The 17,404-nt window shown below is 47.5% G+C and overlaps 1 protein-coding gene across 16 annotated transcripts in view; it reads right to left on the bottom strand.

Moving 5' to 3' along the window:
- Positions 1–17,404, bottom strand: part of UBE3B (ubiquitin protein ligase E3B) — a 46,970-nt gene that overhangs the window by 20,471 nt on the left and 9,095 nt on the right. For all 16 annotated transcript variants that reach the window (XR_014069922.1, XR_014069923.1, XR_014069920.1 and 13 more), the window contains 11 exons: positions 15,961–16,057; positions 14,290–14,375; positions 13,349–13,431; positions 11,922–12,027; positions 11,526–11,646; positions 10,353–10,530; positions 9,769–9,932; positions 8,451–8,618; positions 3,354–3,525; positions 1,677–1,795; positions 742–856 (listed from right to left, as the gene is read on the bottom strand). Coding sequence is in view for 11 of the 16 variants with exons in the window: in XM_081546042.1 (XP_081402168.1) it covers positions 742–856; positions 1,677–1,795; positions 3,354–3,525; positions 8,451–8,618; positions 9,769–9,932; positions 10,353–10,530; positions 11,526–11,646; positions 11,922–12,027; positions 13,349–13,431; positions 14,290–14,375; positions 15,961–16,057 (1,409 nt within the window). In the remaining 5 variants the exon portion in view is untranslated. The remainder of the gene's footprint in view (positions 1–741; positions 857–1,676; positions 1,796–3,353; positions 3,526–8,450; positions 8,619–9,768; positions 9,933–10,352; positions 10,531–11,525; positions 11,647–11,921; positions 12,028–13,348; positions 13,432–14,289; positions 14,376–15,960; positions 16,058–17,404) is intronic.

Raw genomic sequence — 17,404 nt, 5'->3', positions numbered from 1 at the left:
CTCCAGACAGGGTTGGCCAGCTACAGCTGATGGGCCAAATCCAGCCTGCTGCCCACTTTTTATAAATCAAGCTGTCACGGAACATGGTCAGACCAAGGCTTCATGTACTCCCTCTGGCTGCTTCTGCACTACAATGGCAGCATTCAGTAGGGGCAACAGACACTGCTGTGCAAAGCCTAAAATACCTACTGTGTGGCCCTTTACAGAAAAGTCTACCAGTCACTACTCTAGTGGCACAACTTGTAGAGTTACGTGAGAGCTGATCTGTCCTTGATTTAAAAAAAAAAAAAAAAAAAAGGCAGGCATGATCTTATGTTTAGTTGTTGCAAGAGGATTTCCCCCACCCACCTCCTAACAAACCTGGCTGTGGGTTTTCTCATCCCACTAATTCTGCTGGGAAAAAACCACCATTTAATGATCATAACCTGTTGCTTAGTTCGACTGAAAAGAACCTGTTTCTTTCCAGTTTGCATATGAAGTATCTGCTAAACATGATCTGGCTCTGTGACCATGAACGAGCTCTCATCACACTGAGTGTAACAGGGTCCTAACAGAAGTGACTGGGCGGTGGCCTGTCCTGACAGGTGCTTCATAGGGACACGTGCAGGTGAAAGGACGGGATCGAGATGAAGGACCAAGTTCTCTTGGCCCTAAAACACGATGTGCTGAGCGCTCAGGTGACCAGTGTGATGGAAGGAACCCGGCCTCCATAACCCGCCTTCCCCACAACCCGGTGCTCACTTTCGCAGCCAGTGGTCCTCGGGGGCGAAGCGCCGCCGGCAGTCCCGTTCGTAGAGCACCATCAGCCACCCGTGGACAGACTGGAACAACTCCAAGGTCTCACCCTTGGCGTTCTCTGTGGGGTGAGTAATGGGGAGAGCCACAGTCTGGGAGCCACTCAGGACTGGAGTGGGGGGAGGACAGCCGTGTCTCCTTCCGTCATCCTTGAGTCCAGCAAGGACGTCAACTCCCTCACGTTGAACGTGACATGGAACCAAGAGAATTAAGAGGCTCCATGGGTGCATTCTAAGGAACTGTGGGACCTGAGAATCGCTCAGACACAATCACTCGTGCTGTTTCCCACTTGGATGTCATCTAAAGGAGCTTTTAATCAAAGGGGTTCAGTGCTGAGCTACTGGAAATGTCTCAGGAGGTACAATCTAACTTAAGTGTGAGCAGGCACATGTTTTATCTTCATGGAGATCAACTCAAAGAATCAAAAGGAGATTCAGGGCAAAATTAATCATGAATAATGGTGGCACAGTGGTAAAGAATCTGCCTGCGATGCAGCAGGCGTGGGTTCAATCCCTCGGTTGTAAAGATCCTTTGGAGAAGAGAATGGCTACCCATTCCAGTATTCTTGTCCGGGATGGAGGAGCCTGGGAAGCTACAGTCCATGGGGGTCACAAAGAGTTGGACAAGACTCAGTGACTAAACAACAACAACAATCCTACATACACACGTAAATCCTGAAGGCTGCCTGGGAGACTAAGACTTCCACAACCACACTATGTTAAAGGATCAGAGAATGGAGAAATAAAACTTCTAATTACATGAATGAAGGTACATTTTTTTAATTAACTCTGATGGACAAGGCTAAGAATCAATTGACGTTCTAGACTCTGGACTCCCCGGGTGTAGTGTCAAGTGAGTGAGGGCTGACATCTTTACCTTACCTACGATTCCATCCCAGATCATCTTAAACACAAAGGAGTTCAGAAAAGAGGAAATGGTGACCAGCTCTTCCAGTTTGAATGAAATCTGTTCTTCATAAACTTCAATGTCATCGAGGATCCTAAATCAGACAGAAAGTTACTCACAGTTCCCCACTGAAAAAGGGAAAAAGGAGAGATCTATATCTTGCATTGAACAAAATAACGTTAAGAAATAAGCTCTAACTTGATAAAAATTACAGATAAAACGATCTGTGGGAGAGTGGGTTGGGGGTAGAGATGAAGCAAGAGTAGCCATGAGTTGATAACTATCGAAGCTGGTGACAGATATGGTACATGAAGGTTCATCATACTATTCTTTCCACTTTCGACTGATTTGAAATCAATCGTAGTAAAAAGTTTAAAAGATACAAATGAGAAAGGAAAGATACAACACACTCTATACTTTCCTTATTCCTAAGGACCTGACTGTGACACTTGTTCGTGACTCATGTTTGAATCACCAGGGCATCCTGACCGAGAGTCTGTGTCTACCGGAGGAAGCAGTACTCTTCCTCTGCATCTGTGACGGACACTAGGGGCATGTAGTAGGTACCTGGTAAGTATTTGAGGGTGGACGAATAAACGTCTGAAAGAACACGTGAATAAATGAACCACACGATGCAGCTCTAGCTGAAAACATCCTGTGAGTTGCTCTAGTCTCACTTTACAGTTTGGCTCACTCCTGGGTCACCCTTGACCTGGCCATTAAGGGTGTCTCACCGGCAGCTGCAGACCCCTGTTCTCACCTCTAACTACTCTCTGAGCCCTCCCTACATGACTCTTACCCAATCCGCCACCTACGTGTCCCTAATACCCATCTGCCAACGTCTCCTAGACCTGTGTGCAATTGCCTGAGGTCCATTCCATCTTACGAGTCTTTACCAACCTTTTGTGGAAAAAGTGAAATAAAAAAAAATACCAAATACTCAAGTAGACACATACACTTAAAGAAAAAGGAAGTGCAGGGGACTCACATTTGTTAATTTCCCACCGTGCCAGGCACTGTACTAACTCCTTGACATTCCTTGTCTCATTCACTCCCTATTAAATTGGTAATTCTGTTTTCCATTCTACTGTTGAGGAACCTGAGGCTCAGAGAGGTTGAGCAACTTGCCCAGGGTTGGCTTGGTAAGAAGAACCGCCAGCACATCCTGTGCCAGGACTATGCTGAACACTCATCTCCCCTATGCCTTCCCACACAGCCATGAGGTGCTACAAATTCCCAACTAGAGCTCAGGAAACTGAGGCCCAGGGAGGTGGAGGCCCTTCCTCCCTGGCCCAAGGGTGTCTCAGCCAGTGGCTGGGCCATGTTCTGCACCCTGGCTCTGGAATTTTCCGGGTAACTACTTGGCCCAGGGAGTAAACAGCTGAGGTGTAACCTGAACCCAGCTCCGGGGGCCCCAAAGCCCACATCGAGTGGTAGCGGCCCGGCTCTCCGGTAGAGGATGGGAGCTAACAAACGCTGACTCTCTACTACAAGTCCCCCACTCTGTTAAACGTCTTGTCTGCTCCTTTTAATGACGGGTCCAAGTGCTCGAGGTAATCCCGTCAAGCAATGGGTTCCTTGCTGACACTGTAGCTGGGTCTCTCCGCTCCATGTTCGGGGAAAGGAACTCAGCCCCACAGCGGTCAACCTACGTGATGAGGTGCCGGGAACAGTCACAGAACAGCATTAGCATGGCCAGGAGCTGCTTAGACTCCTCCGTGTCATTGTTGAGGCACTCCAAGAAGAGCTTCAGCCCTCCATGGGGCCCCAGCTCACAGATAAACGCCCACAGTTTGGGCAGCAGGTCATCGAGGTAAGTGAGACCTGGAAAAGGAGGCAGAAACCCAAGCTTCAGGTAGGGCTCCACAGGTCCCTTATTTCTCCTCCCCTCCAGGAAAGCAAAACGCTTAAACTTATCAATGCATGTGACAGAAAGAAAATGCCATTACAAAGAAAAGCATCATGAGAACAATGTTCCCCATGAGAACAATGATAATAGCAGCTAAGAGTCAATGGGTGCTTAACTACTATGTATCAGATACCATTCTGAATACTTTACAGGCACTACTTCCTTTTCACCTTGTGAAACCCGATGTTATTGCCATTTTATAAGGCAGGAAACTGAAGCCCAGAGAGATTGAGTAATTGGCCCCTAATCATACAGCCAGTAAGTGTCAGACGGAAGAATAGAACCCAGATCTACCTGACTTGGAGATAATGTTTTTTATTTTTTTTGAAAGATTTTTTGATGTGGACCATTTGAAAAGTATTGAATTTATTACAACATTGGTTCTGTTTTATGTTTTGGTTTTTTGGCCACAAGGCACGTGGGATCTCAGCTGCCCGGCCAGGACTGAACCCACACCCCCTGCATCGGAAGGTGAAGTCTGAACCACTGGACACCAGGGAAGTCCCCTCAGTGTTTAGGTTTTATTTCAGGGATTAGCAATTTTTTTGCGGAAAAGGCCCGAGAGTATTTTTAGATTTTTCGTCTGGATCAGGCTCGGTCAAAACTACTCAGTGCCGCTATCACAGCACAGAAGCAGCCGCAGACACGAGGTAAATCAACAGGTGCAGCTGCTCCAGCAAAACTTTATTTACAAAAGCAAGTGGTGAGCTGCTTTGGCCCGTGGGCCCTAGTTTGCTGATCCCTGTGTTAAAACATCTTGTAGGCTTATCCACACTGAGCAGAGCTTTCTCTCACCTACTTCTATTATTCTATCTCTTAAAAACGGGAAAGCAGTGAACAACCATAGCACAGATACTCTGAAGCATTATACAAAAATTCACCATAGGCGAATGAATGAAACTAGACTACTACCTTACACCGTACACAAAAATCAACTCAAAATGGATTGAAGAATTGAATGTAAGATCTGAAACCATGAAACTTCTAGAAGAAATCATATAAGCTGCTTGACAGTGGTCTCGGAAATGATTTTTTTGGATCTGACGCAAAAAGCCAAGCCAACAAAATAAAAATTAGCAGGTGGGACTAGAGCAAACTAAAAAGCTTCTGCACAAGAGTCGTCCACAGGATGAAAAGGCAATTTTGGGGATGGAAGAAAATATCTGTCCATCATATACCTGATCAGGGGTTAATATCCAAATTATATACAGAACTCATGCAACTCACCAAAATACCCCCAAGCTATCTGATTAAAAACTGGTCAGAGGGTCTGAATACATTTTTTCAGAAAAGACATACCAACAGGCACATGTAAAGCTGCCCAGTATCACTAATCATCAGGAAAATGCAAACCAAACCACAGTGAGCTATCACCTCACACCTGTCAGCATGGCTATCATCAGAAAGACAAGAAACAACCAGTGCTGGTGAGGATGTGGAGACAAGGGGACCCTCGTGCACAGCTGACGGGACTGTAAATTGGTGCAGCCATCATGGAAATCAGTATGGAGGTTCCTCAAAAAAAAGAAAACAGAACTACCATAGGATTCCAACAATTCCACTTTTGGGTATTCATTCATCGCAAGAAAACAAAAACACTAATTTGAAAAGATACATGCACCCCCTTGTTCACAGAAGCATTGTTTACAACAGCTAAGATAAGGACACAACCTAAGTGTCCATCAATGTGTATACACACACACACACACACACACACACACACACACACAGAGGAATACTATTCAGTCATAAGAAAAAAAAAAGAATGGTCTCTTGCCACCTGTAACAACAAGGATGGACCCTGAGGACATTATACCTTATGATCTCATTTATATGTGAAAACTAAAAAACAAAGAAACAAACCCAAGCTCATAGACACAGAGAACACATGGGTGGTTGCTGGGGAAGGGGGTGGGCGGCGGGGGGAAAGGTAAGCAAAACGGGTGAAGAGGATCAAAAACAACAAACTTCCCTGGCGGTCCAGTGGCTAAGACTCCACGCTCCCAGTGCAGGGACCTGGTTTCGATCCCTGGTTGGGGAACTAGATCCCACATGTCACAACTAAAGATCTCGCATGCCACAACTAAGGCCTGGCACAGCCAAATAAGTAAATAAACATATTTTTAAAGAAGGACAAACTCCCAAGTTATAAAATAAATAAACCACAGGGATGTAAAGTACAGCATGGGGACCACAGTTAACAATATATATACTGCGTTTTTGAAAGCTGCTGAAAGGGTGGATCTTAAAAGTCCTTATCACAGAAAAAAAAAAAAAAGAAAATTTTTTTAACAGTGTATGATGATGGATGTAGAAGCCTTACTGAGTGGATCATTTCACATTGTGTACAAATACCAAACCACTATGCTGTGCACCTGAAACTAAGAAAATGCTACATGTCAACTATTAAAACTCAAGCTAAAAAAAAAGAAAGAGACGGGATAAGTAGTTAACACCACGGAGATGACAGGTATACTTCTACAGGGCAAACATGCTCATTTACAGCGTGATGTACCAATTCAGTGGGGCTGCCTCCTGAGCACCTTGGACAGAAACAGGGACACCGTGGTCTGGAAGTCGTGTCAGAGGGGCAGCACGTGGCTCCAGGACCAACACACGTACGTTGAGGGGCACAAACGGAGACATTCTGTAGACTGTGAGAGCAGAAAAACTGCAGTCTTTTTATTTTCTATCATTCAGTTTGTGTATAGTGCTGTGTACAGCCAAACTGATAGAATGAATACTACACATAGACTTTAGATTAGTTTATCTTCATTTTTTTTTTTAATTAGCCACATGGCACAACTTATGGGATCTTAGTTCCTCATCCAGGGACTGGACCCGGTTCCCGGCAGTGAAAGCGCTGAGTTCTAACCACTGGACTGCCAGGAAATTCCCTAAAATCATGTATTTTCCACTTGCTCAGAAAACTTCCTTTTGGATGCTCTCACTGGGACAATGGAAGATGTTTACTCTGGTTATCTTAAAAAATTGGACACAGGGCTACAACCTCAAAATCACCTGACTCAGAATGCTTCCCAGACCCTCCCACTGGGTGCTGGGGTGCCAGTTCGTCTGCACCCCCCTCCTCTGCACTCAGGGAAGCGGCCCTAAGCCCCAGGGCTTTCACCCGCCCCTCTGCTCAGGCCCCCACACAGTACATTCGCATGCTGGCTTGGCATCTCTGCTGCGGGTCCAGTAGGCACCCTACACTCATCACAGCCCAGCAGAACTCTGGATGCCCCATGATCTCACCTCACTTCCCCAGATCCAATCTACCTGTGAGACCTGTTGATTCCACCTCTAAAACACATCGTAACCCTCCCACTTTCATCTCCATTGGCCTAGTGGTTCTCAACCAGGAATGATTTTGCCCTGCAAGGAGCACTGGACAATGTTGGGAGACATGTGTGGTTGTCATGAGTTGGGGAGAGGGGCTACTAGAACCTGTAGGTAAGGTGCCAGGGGCAGCTGAACATCCTACAATGGACAGGACCACCTCCACAACACAGAACTGTGTGGCCCCAAATGTCAGCAGTGCTAAGGTTGAAGAATACTGCTCCGGTCCAAGTCAACAACGTCTCTCATCACTCTGTCACAGTGCCCTTCATTATAGCAAATATATTTTCCTCTTGCTTATTACTGTCTTCGCACTACGAGAATACAATACTCTTGGGAATACACATCTTGGCTGTCTTATTCCCTCCTGTATCTTCAATGCCCGACACTCACAGGCTCTATAAATATTTGAAGATGAGTAAGTAAGTGATGAAAGAAGATGAGATGGTTGGATGGGATCACCGACTCAATGGACATGAGTCTGAGCAAACTCTGGGAAATAATGAAGGACAGGGAAGCCTGTCCATGGGGTCACAAAGAGTCAGACACGACTGAGCGACTGAACAACAACAAAAGTTAAGAGTGAAATACAGAAGCAGCAGCAATTTGATTCAAAAAAATGTAAAAAGCAACAGAGAAGTTCTTGACCCTTTATGCAGTCAACAGCTTCAAGGCTTACATTTTGTCCTCACAATACCAACCATACTAACAACTCCTGCGCTGCAACTTCTAAGCCCTGATGCCCAATTCTCTGCTCACAGTGGGGACTTTCTTCCCTGCTCAGCTAAAAAGGAAAATGTCGGGCATATCCATGAAACGAGGTCTCCTGCAGCCAATGAAAATGAGGGTTTAACAGCGAGGATCTATGGTAGAGCACAAGGAACTCTGCTCAATGTTATGTGGCAGCCTGGATGGGAGGGGAGTCTGAGGAGAATGGATACATGTATATGTATGGCTGAGTCCCTTTTGTTGTCCACCTGAAGCTATCACAATATTGTTAATGGCTATACCTCCAATACAAAATTAAAAGTTAAAAAACTAGTGAGGTTTTGAAGGATTTTGACATGATAAAATGCTTATAATGTGATTAATAGAAAGGGAAAAAAACTATACATTTCAATCTAAATACATATATATGTAACACACTCAGGATCAAATAGTTACCTATAGACTGTGGGATTAAAGGTGGTTTAAATTTTCTTTTCTCTGCCTCTTGTCTTTTCTAGTTTTCTATTCCTAAAAAAATTAACTTTTTTAGAAAGCCAGTTGTACTTCATAATGAAAATAAAAGCCAGGTCTCAGGAACAAACTAGGAGTGCTAGGCCTGGGATGAACTCGAGCTGTAACTGAAGTGGACCAATTTTTAAGAACAGCAAAGACACCTTTCTTCAAAGATCACCCTTCTGATTTCTAAGTCAAGGAAGCCAGGAGACAATCAACATCTAGGAGAACTTGTCTGGCAGACGTGAGCGAGGGCAGAGGCTGCCTTGGGACCCCAGACCTGTGAGGATCTGCAGCCGGATCTGGGTGAGAGTCGTCAGCGAGGTCTGGTAGAGGACGCAGATCCTGCAGACCTTCTGGACCTCCGCAGAGTCCACACGTTTACCCCCGACGGGCCTGAGGATGTTGCGAACTGATGCTGACTTCTGAAACGCACGCTTCAGGAGAGCTACCGGCGAGAGGAGGGGGAAACATGTGAGCAGGAGGTCAGTCATCTGCCCAACTCCCCCCCAGAAAAGGGAAGAGCATTTCAATAGGGCTCCTAACTTCCAGCCGCAGCCAGACAGGGAGGCTCTCCTGTGATTCGAATCCTCTCTTTGGGGTAAATCAGAAAAGCAGTGACAACAGGTTTTTAGGGAGAACGCAAAGACCTCTTCAGAATAGCAGGAGACTCTTCAGAACAAGCAGAACATATTTGATTCAGTTGGTGGATTACTTTACTGTAACCACTTAACTTTAGAACCCGCAAAGGTAAAACCTGAGGACTCCATTGGGGGAAGAGGGGGAGAAGTGTAGGGCCTGGCTGATTCCCAATGTGCTGTGCTTTCAGCAAGGAGGAGCATCAACTTCAAGTACGCATATGCAGTTTGGGGTTGCACTCTTGCTTACACCTTCCCGTTTATACCCTGCTGAAGTTACAAGCCCATGCTCACTGACGGCTACAACACGGAGCTCTGCAATACACTGGGCGGCAGGAGAAAAGCCACACTGAACCCCACAATCTGCCACAGGCAGGTAAGACCTCCAAATTATGTGCCAGAAGTGCTGCCTTCATTTTATCAGGATGAGCAATGAGAAACCTTTCCATGGAACCCACTTCCATGGATCCTGCAAGGGGGACACTGAGGTGGCAGTCTGCTCAGTGACCACTGTCCCTGTATCAGGAATTCCACAGGGGAGGTATCTTTTACGACTAGGAACTCAGAAAAGCTCTACCTCCCTTAAGAAATCAGTCCTCCTCCTTCTTCCTACTAATGAGAAGTTTGAAAAGGCCCACAAATTCCTTCTCATTTCTGGCTATTAGAAATTTAAAGCTGAAAAAAGAAATTCAGAGCCGAATAGAAGCTCAGAGTTGAGTACAGCTGCCCTCATGGACGATCTATGGATGTTCTGGACACTCAACCTTGATTTTGTTCACAGTTATACTTCCCTAGTCTTTGTTTTCTCTTCCTAAGGATTTTCTGCCACTGTTCTGCTAAACGTGAACCAGACTTAAGCCATCTCAAATCTTCAAGGGAGCAGGCAGAGGTCATGTGACAGAGGGGACAGGCACCCAGGGCCATTGACGAGCTGGACTTGGGGCAAGCTGAGCCACTCACTCTTCACGGGCAGCACGTTCTGCGGGGAGGCTGGTGGTGCGTGGGCCGGCTCCTGGTTCTCCAGCAGCTTCTTGCTCAGGATGTCGCTGAAGAAGACCCGGATGAGAGGCACTCCCCACAGGAACTGCAGCTGCTTGGTGATCAAGGGCATGGACTCGTTGAGGCTGGGCAAGAGCAGGAGAGCAGGCACGTCAACTCCACCTGACGGAAGGCCACCTGGAGGGGTGTCTGGGGACTGCCACTTGGCACGGCAAATAGGTCCCTAAAAGAGGTGTGGGGTCCCCAAACTGCCGCCGAGGCACTGACCTCCTCCTCGGCTCGGGCTCCACCCAGGCTTCCTTTGCTGGGGCAGCCCTGCAGCTCCCCCCAGGCCCTACGTGTCCCAGTCGCCTCCCAGCCAGCCTCGACCTGTTCATCCTGATTCCATCCTGTTCACCACCCTGTTGACGAAAGCTACCTGATGCCTAGTGCGCCATCGTCTTCATAGCTGGCCCACCGATCTCAACGAGAGGTGAGGGCAGTGGTGGGAGGGAAGCAGGAGGAGGAGGAGACAAGACAGGCAGGGCTCTGCCTCCAGGACTCACCCGTAGTCCACGGATTGGGAGAACCAGCCGAGGACGGGGTGCCAGTGGGTCAGGTTGGACTTCTTCTGGGACACGTACTTCTGACAGTAGCAGAGCATCTGGGTGAGCAGACTCACAAAGCCGTCCGTCTCCTCCTCTAACACCCTGGGGCTGAGGGAGCCCAAGTGCAGGAGGTTGCCTGCACAGAGAGAAGGCGGAGTGCGATGGGCCGGGGCCGACACGCTTCCTCACCTTCCAGCCCTGCTCCCTGCCTGGGGCCCAGGCACCCATGTCTACGGGCAGGAATAAAGTCCACAGAGAGGGACCTGTGGTGCTGGGGCTGCAGCGCAGGTCAAGGCTCAGAAACAGGCCGATCTGGCCTCCAGTCCAGGCTCTGCTGCAGGCGAGCTGGCCGACGCTCAACCCCACCTCTCAAGTCTGCTTCCTCCTCTGCAAGATTGGAATAAGGATCTCCTATCTTGATGTGTGAATTATTTGAAGTAACAGGCAAAAGGCCAGATTTTTAAGTGAGTGTAACACTTCATCATACTAGTATTCTAAAATCAAGGGTCAACACAAGGAATGACCTTCTGAAGAAAATCTGAAAGTCCTGGAAAACCACTGTTATTCAGTGAAGTTACTTAACGTCTTACTCTTACCATCGACTCCTTTCAAATGTAGCCCCAAGAGCCTTTTTATATTTCCTCTAACCTTTTTTTCCCCCTCTAATTTCTAATTCCTCTATTTCCTCTAATGAGGCAAACAGAATTCTGTACCTCTGCTGTTTTAAACACTCCTATCCACAAACCCTTTCCTCATCTAAATGAAAATATCATAAAATAAATGCTACAGACTCCATTCCGATCTAAGCCCCACCCATCTGTGCTCTCTGCTCCCCTGAGCTCATGATTCTCCAGGAACTCACATGTTTCCATTTTCCCCTTGGCTGCCAGGAAGCAAAAGGGCTGAAATGTAACATTCACTTACAGTCACTCAGCTAGTCTGCCAGGCTGATGTATTTTCCATGTGACTTTCAATTTTATGTGTCTACTTTAACTATTTACCTGTCTTTTGCTGTAAGCACCTTCAGCTTGTACTAAAAACAGCTTGTGGCTTCCAGAATGGTGGAAAGCAAAACACCTGGGCTTTTCCCGACGCCCGGGACACCATCAAATTCTAACCAAGGGTACTCACCCATGAGACAAAGCGTATGGCATCCTTCTAAACTTTCACACACATCACCGCATCGATCTTCGTCTCTTAAAAACGCGATGAATTTACGGAGCATGTCATGAGATTCTAAAACAGTGAGGCGCTGGGAACAATCGCAAGACTGTTAAAGTGGAGGCTGACAGGAGGAATTTCCCCCCAGAGCGTGAACCCCGTCACCTGCAGACCACCCCCTGGCTGCCAAACATGTTCTCCATCACCAGGGAGAAAATAAAGAGGAGGCCCCTTTTCTTCAGGCTTCCAGCATGAGTATGTCTATGGCGGCTACTGATTTAGGAGAAATGTCAGGAGAAGAGGCTGAAATTTCTATTCTAAGGACAAAGGCAAAAATGGGATTGGGGGAGTGCAGAGCCCACTGACCTCAGGGGTCACGGTGCTGAGATGAGTCACGAGGGCGGGCACAGACACGATGTGGATGAGGAACGGCCGGATCAGATTGTCTGAAAACTGTGCAGCAAGCACGGGGCTAGACACAGACAGACCACCTCACTCAGGAGGACTGTACTGTGAACCTGGAACAGAAGAACAATCCCGCCAACACCCCAAATCCCTTGAAGGTGTGCTTCACAGGACTTTGAGGAAGACCGGATGTGAAACGGGCCCATCCACTGGGGGAAGGGTTGAGTCAGTGACGGCTTATGATGCAGCTATGAAAAATCAATTCACTGAAGTTTTACTGCCATGAGAGAATCCTCACTCTTTAATTGACTTAAAAATCAAAGCAGAATAAGAAACTATATACATGGGAGAGGAAGGGGGGACTAGTGACTGGAAAGGAAACACAGAGGGGCTCCTGGGCTGCCAGTGCTGTGATGCTGACACGGGTATGTTTACTGTGTGCTAAGTCACCAACAGGCTTCCCAGGTGGCTCAGGGGTAAAGAACTCGTCTGCCATTGCAGGAGAGGTGGGTTCGATCCCTGTGTCGGGAAGATTCCCTGGAGAAGGAAAAGGCAACCTACTCCAGTTATTCCTGCCTGGGAAATCCCATGGACAGAGGAGCCTGGTGGGTTACAATCCGTGGGGTCGCAAAGAGTCGGACACGACTTAGTGACTGAGCGTGCACACAATTTTAATGAGAATAAATAAAAGCATTGATTCCATGCAAAGATGGTAACTTTGGATACAGTGGTTTAAATTAAAATATATCATTAATCTCCCCTTTCTTTTGACTTTTTACATAGTGTTCTCATCAGATAGAGCAGCCTTGTCCAAGCGAACCTCCTGTGATGATGGAAATGTTCCTTAGTTGTGCTGTCAATATGGTTTTCACTAGTCACCTGTGGTCTCTGAGCACCTGAAATGTGGCTAATGAAATCAAGGAATTGAATTCTTAATTGTATTTAATTTTAATAAATTTCCATTTGACACAGAAAGGAAATGGCAACCCACTCCAGTGTTCTTGCCTGGAGAATCCCAGGGACCGGAAAGCCTGGTGGGCTGCTGTCTATGGGGTTGCACAGAGTCGGACACGACTGAAGCGACTTAGCAGCAGCAGCAGCAGCATGTGGCTAATGGTTAAGTGGTAAACAGAGTCTAGCCCAGGTTGGTAAACTGTTGGCCACAGGTCAAAATCTGCCCACTGATGATTTTCGTAAATAGAGTTTTTTGGGAACACATAGCCATCCCTATCTGTGGCTGCCTGGCTACCGTGGGAGAGCAGCCGTGACAGAAGCTACATGGCCCACACATCTGAAAACATTCGCTAGCTGGCCTTCTTCAGAAAGAGTTTGCAAGAGGAGGTGGCTTCAAAAGCACACCAGCCCCTCAGCTACAGCGTCCTACTTACCGCATCGCTAGGGAAAAGGCGGCCGTTAAAGTGCCTTTGGACAGACAAGGCCGGGGTCTCGCCAGGCCACGGGTTAGCAGGATCTGAAGAGAGCATCGTAACTGGTCAGGGGGTGATGCCAACTTTATAGTCACGTGTACATAAAAAATGTACAACTAGTGCTTCAAAAAAAAAAATACTGTATTGGGATCTTTCTAAAAAAATGAAAGAAAAGTAATGCGCATGGAGGTTCACTGTCCCACTCTATCTCTACTCTAAGTATTACACTTAAGTTTTTCAGAAAAACAGATAAAAAAAAAATTAACAGCTGACAGAAAGAATACCAGATTTAAGATCTCAATTATTTTAGAAGCAGTTTGGAATTAGGGCGTGAAGGGGAAGCTGCCACTGAGAGGAACTGTGGAGAATCCACCCTTGGCCGCCACGGTGCTTCACAGGGCTGTCGTGAGGAGAAAAGGAAACCCGACTGGATGAGAGCCCACCTCAGCCCCAGGTGGGAGGATGGACTCAATCAACGTCACTTCTCAAACTCCGGAATTCCAAAGTACTTTTAAACACTGATTAGACAATTTCTGACAATTCCCTGCATGTACGAACTGGTGTGATAACATGCAGTGTGGACTGAAGACTGTTGGAGGACATGGAACTAGAAAGACATATCCAGACACTGACCAAGAAGGAACCTCCTGTCTGAGTTTAAGTTTCAAGTGACTGGACTGTCCTCATAACCAAAAGGTAAACACAATGAAGGGATCCCAGGCACTGTCCTCTCTTTACACAAACCATGAGGCGGGGTGAGGGCAGAGAGGGCGCTGGGCTGTAAGCCCTTTCTGCAGAAAGCGCTGCTATGAGGAGGGCAGCAGATATGCCGAAACCAGAGGTAAAATCCAAGTTCAGGTATTGGAGAATGAAGCCACACATCAGAAAATGAAGTCACAGACCTGCAGAACAGAGTAAAATCCATGCTGGTTGAGATGGCCCATTATGTTTGCACAAATGTGGTTCATGGCTGGTCGAAGACTCTCACCTAAACAAAGGAAAAAAGTCTAAGGAAAAAAAAAAAAAAAATCTCTGACCGTCATGTGAACTGTTTATGTCCCCAGGCCCTGGGCCGTAAGGAAACCAGAGCTCCCCTTGGGCCTGGTACCAGAAGAGATGCAGTATTTCCAGGATTCTCTCTCTCTCCTGCAAGGCCTGGTTCAAGGGTCACCCCTTAAGAGAAGGGTCTTATCCACTCCCAGAAGCATCATCCTAGGCCTCCAAGCTCCTGTAGCACCTTTTCTACGTCCCTCTGAGGGCCTGGCACTTTGTACCCACTGCGGCAACCTCCACTTCTCACTGGGACACAAGGTCCCTGGCAGGGCCCAGAACACAGCGAGTTTTAAATGCCTCCTCCCCTACCCCTCCCCAACCAGAGTCCAGGATCAGGCCCCAAAGAATCCCTCCTTCCTGGCCGGGAGCCTTGGCACACACAGTTTCCTCTGCTTCAAGTTCTGTCCCTCCTCTGCACACCCTACCTCTCCCTCCAGCTCTCAGCTCAGACACTGCTTCTTCAGGAAAGCCTGAGCCCCACACAAGGTAGGCCCTCTTACCCCACTGCACCTCGCTTCTCCTGGGCTCTTCCTTCCAAGCGCCACCTGCCACACTGGTGTCATGACCTGTACATACTCACATACATCACTCACACAGTCACATATGTTCATATATATGTTGTCATTCAGTTGCTAAGTCACGTCTGACTCTTACGACTTCACGGACTATAGCCCACCAGGCTCCTATGTCCACGGGATTCTCCAGGCAAGAATACTGGAGTGGGTTGCCATTCCCTTCTCCAAGGGATCTTTCCGACCCAGGGATCAAACTCGCATCTCCTGCACTGGCAGCTGGATTCTTTACCACTGAGCCACCAGGGAAACCCCATACTCTCTCTAACATCTGTCTCCTCTCCGGCCCCCAGACTCAAGCGTGGTGAGGAGGGGCGGGCACACAGAGTTCAGCCCTAAAGCCCCTGGAGGACAGTGACCGTTCTCACATCTCTGGTCGCTACTCGGCACCTTGCACCGAGTAGGCTATGATGAATGGATGAACGATATGAATGTATGAAACACATGAGCCTGAGTTCAGGATTCATGGACGGAGGCAGTTTTATGGGCAAAATAGAATTATTTTATGAGCTTTTAGTGTTTTTAGGCAGCGCTGTGCAGCATGCAAGATCTTAGTTCTTCCCTGAGAACCCACGCCCCCACATTGGAAGCACGGAGTCTTAACCATGGACCGCCAGGGAAGTCCCTAAAATAGAATTATTTGCTGCTGAACATTCTCCATGTGAAAAGATGAGGCTTAAGTGAATATGATCACCTGGAGGCTGCGGCGCTGTGGGCTCTGTAACAAGTGAGCTCAGAGGGACTGTGCCCTCTATCACAACACTGAGTGTGTTCTAGACACCGTGGGGCGGCGGGATGGGACACGCCAAGGGCATCTCCATGCGTGCGGTTCCAGGCCCTTCCCTGAGGCTTGTGGCAGCAAAAGCACTTCTTGAAAAGGTCCCCCAAACCCCCGAACTCTCTATGGAAATGCGACTTGGGGAAGACTTTGAAGTGAGTCTCACCGACCTTTTCCCCGGAGAATTTTCCACGTTGAAGTGTCCGTGAAAGTGACGAGCATCGTGAGGTACAGGGTGATGAGTTTGGAGTCTTGTAAAATTTCCGGCTAGAAACAACAGAGTGAGATTGAGACACGTGCCCTCCAGCCCAAGGCAGCAAAACAATCAATTTACAACTTTTCCGACTGCAAACAAACAAGTCAGGATTCTAAGCTTTTATTCTTTTTCTCTTGAGGAGTCACCACTTCAGGAGTTAAATGATGGGGATTTTGGCACATTAGGGTTTGACCACAGAACCTGAAAGATTCTTGAGACTGGTGAATTGAGAATTCTTGGAAAACAAGATGACCAGTGCTGGCTTGCTTATATGTATGCATTTAGTATTTAACACATGTATGCATGTACACTGCAGCTACGGAGAAATGCAATTGAACAGAACCAAGACAGTGAGCTCAGACTTCTGGCTTTACCACTTACTAGCTGTGTGATCTTGGGCAAGTTTCTTAACCTCTCTGTACTTCCTCCTCTGTTGACTAGAGACAGTAACGCTGCTTCTTTCATTGGGTTGTTATGAGACATAAATGGATTAATGTATATAAAGCACCAAGAACAGGGCCTGGCATACAGATCACACTAGGTAATACTGGCTATTTCTATAATGATGACTATAATTTATGCTTTCTCCGGGGTCAAGGCCGAGAGAGCCATTAACGAGTGCCTTGACAGAGACGTCTGGGAATGGATCCCTGGGGGCTCTGGCAACATTTGCTCCATAACTCAGTCACTAGCAAAGTCCACGCCAAGCCTCTGCCCCTAAAACATCTAGCCTCCACATGAGCAAAGTGGAAATGGCCGCTGTTGGCACACAGACACACCCTGCCCACCTTCCTGAAACACAAGGGAGGGCACTGGACCAGGTGGGGGTGAGGGCGGCACCCCATCTGTCTTGCCACCGTGACCAGTGCAGGGTTGAGGCCAGGATCCCACTGGACCTTTACGAGTCCTTCCAGATTTCTGAACTGGTGTGTAGAAGGGAGCTCTCCCTTTTCCCTTTGGTCAGGACAGAGTAAGGATGTAAGGCCCAGAACTGTTGGCTACCATGATCACAGTAGGAGAGGGCGAGGGGATTCCAAAAGGGAGCACAGAGGAGAGAAGTTAAGAGATGGCAACCCCATCAGCCCCTGGCTCCAGTCATCTCCAGCTGCCTTGTTAGAGAAATACTCTACAACAAAATGTTACCTTTCTTGCTTAGCTTGTATGGATTACCCGCTGCACTCACCTTGGGTGTCTGCACTTGTCACAAGGGGCCTGACTCATAACAATGTCAATTCTAAAGTATCCACTACATCAAAAGGACAGAAGGGAAAACAACAGATTCCTGGCATCAAGACTGTGGTGAGACCAGGTCAATATTCAAAATACTGTGCATGAAAAAGGTGCTCAGGCTGATAACA

The sequence above is a fragment of the Giraffa tippelskirchi genome, chromosome 11 (assembly GCF_054371585.1).
Source record: "Giraffa tippelskirchi isolate mGirTip1 chromosome 11, T2T-mGirTip1v1.2.pri, whole genome shotgun sequence".
In the NCBI taxonomy this organism is placed as follows: domain Eukaryota; kingdom Metazoa; phylum Chordata; class Mammalia; order Artiodactyla; family Giraffidae; genus Giraffa; species Giraffa tippelskirchi.
This window is presented reverse-complemented; position numbering and strand designations above follow the sequence as displayed.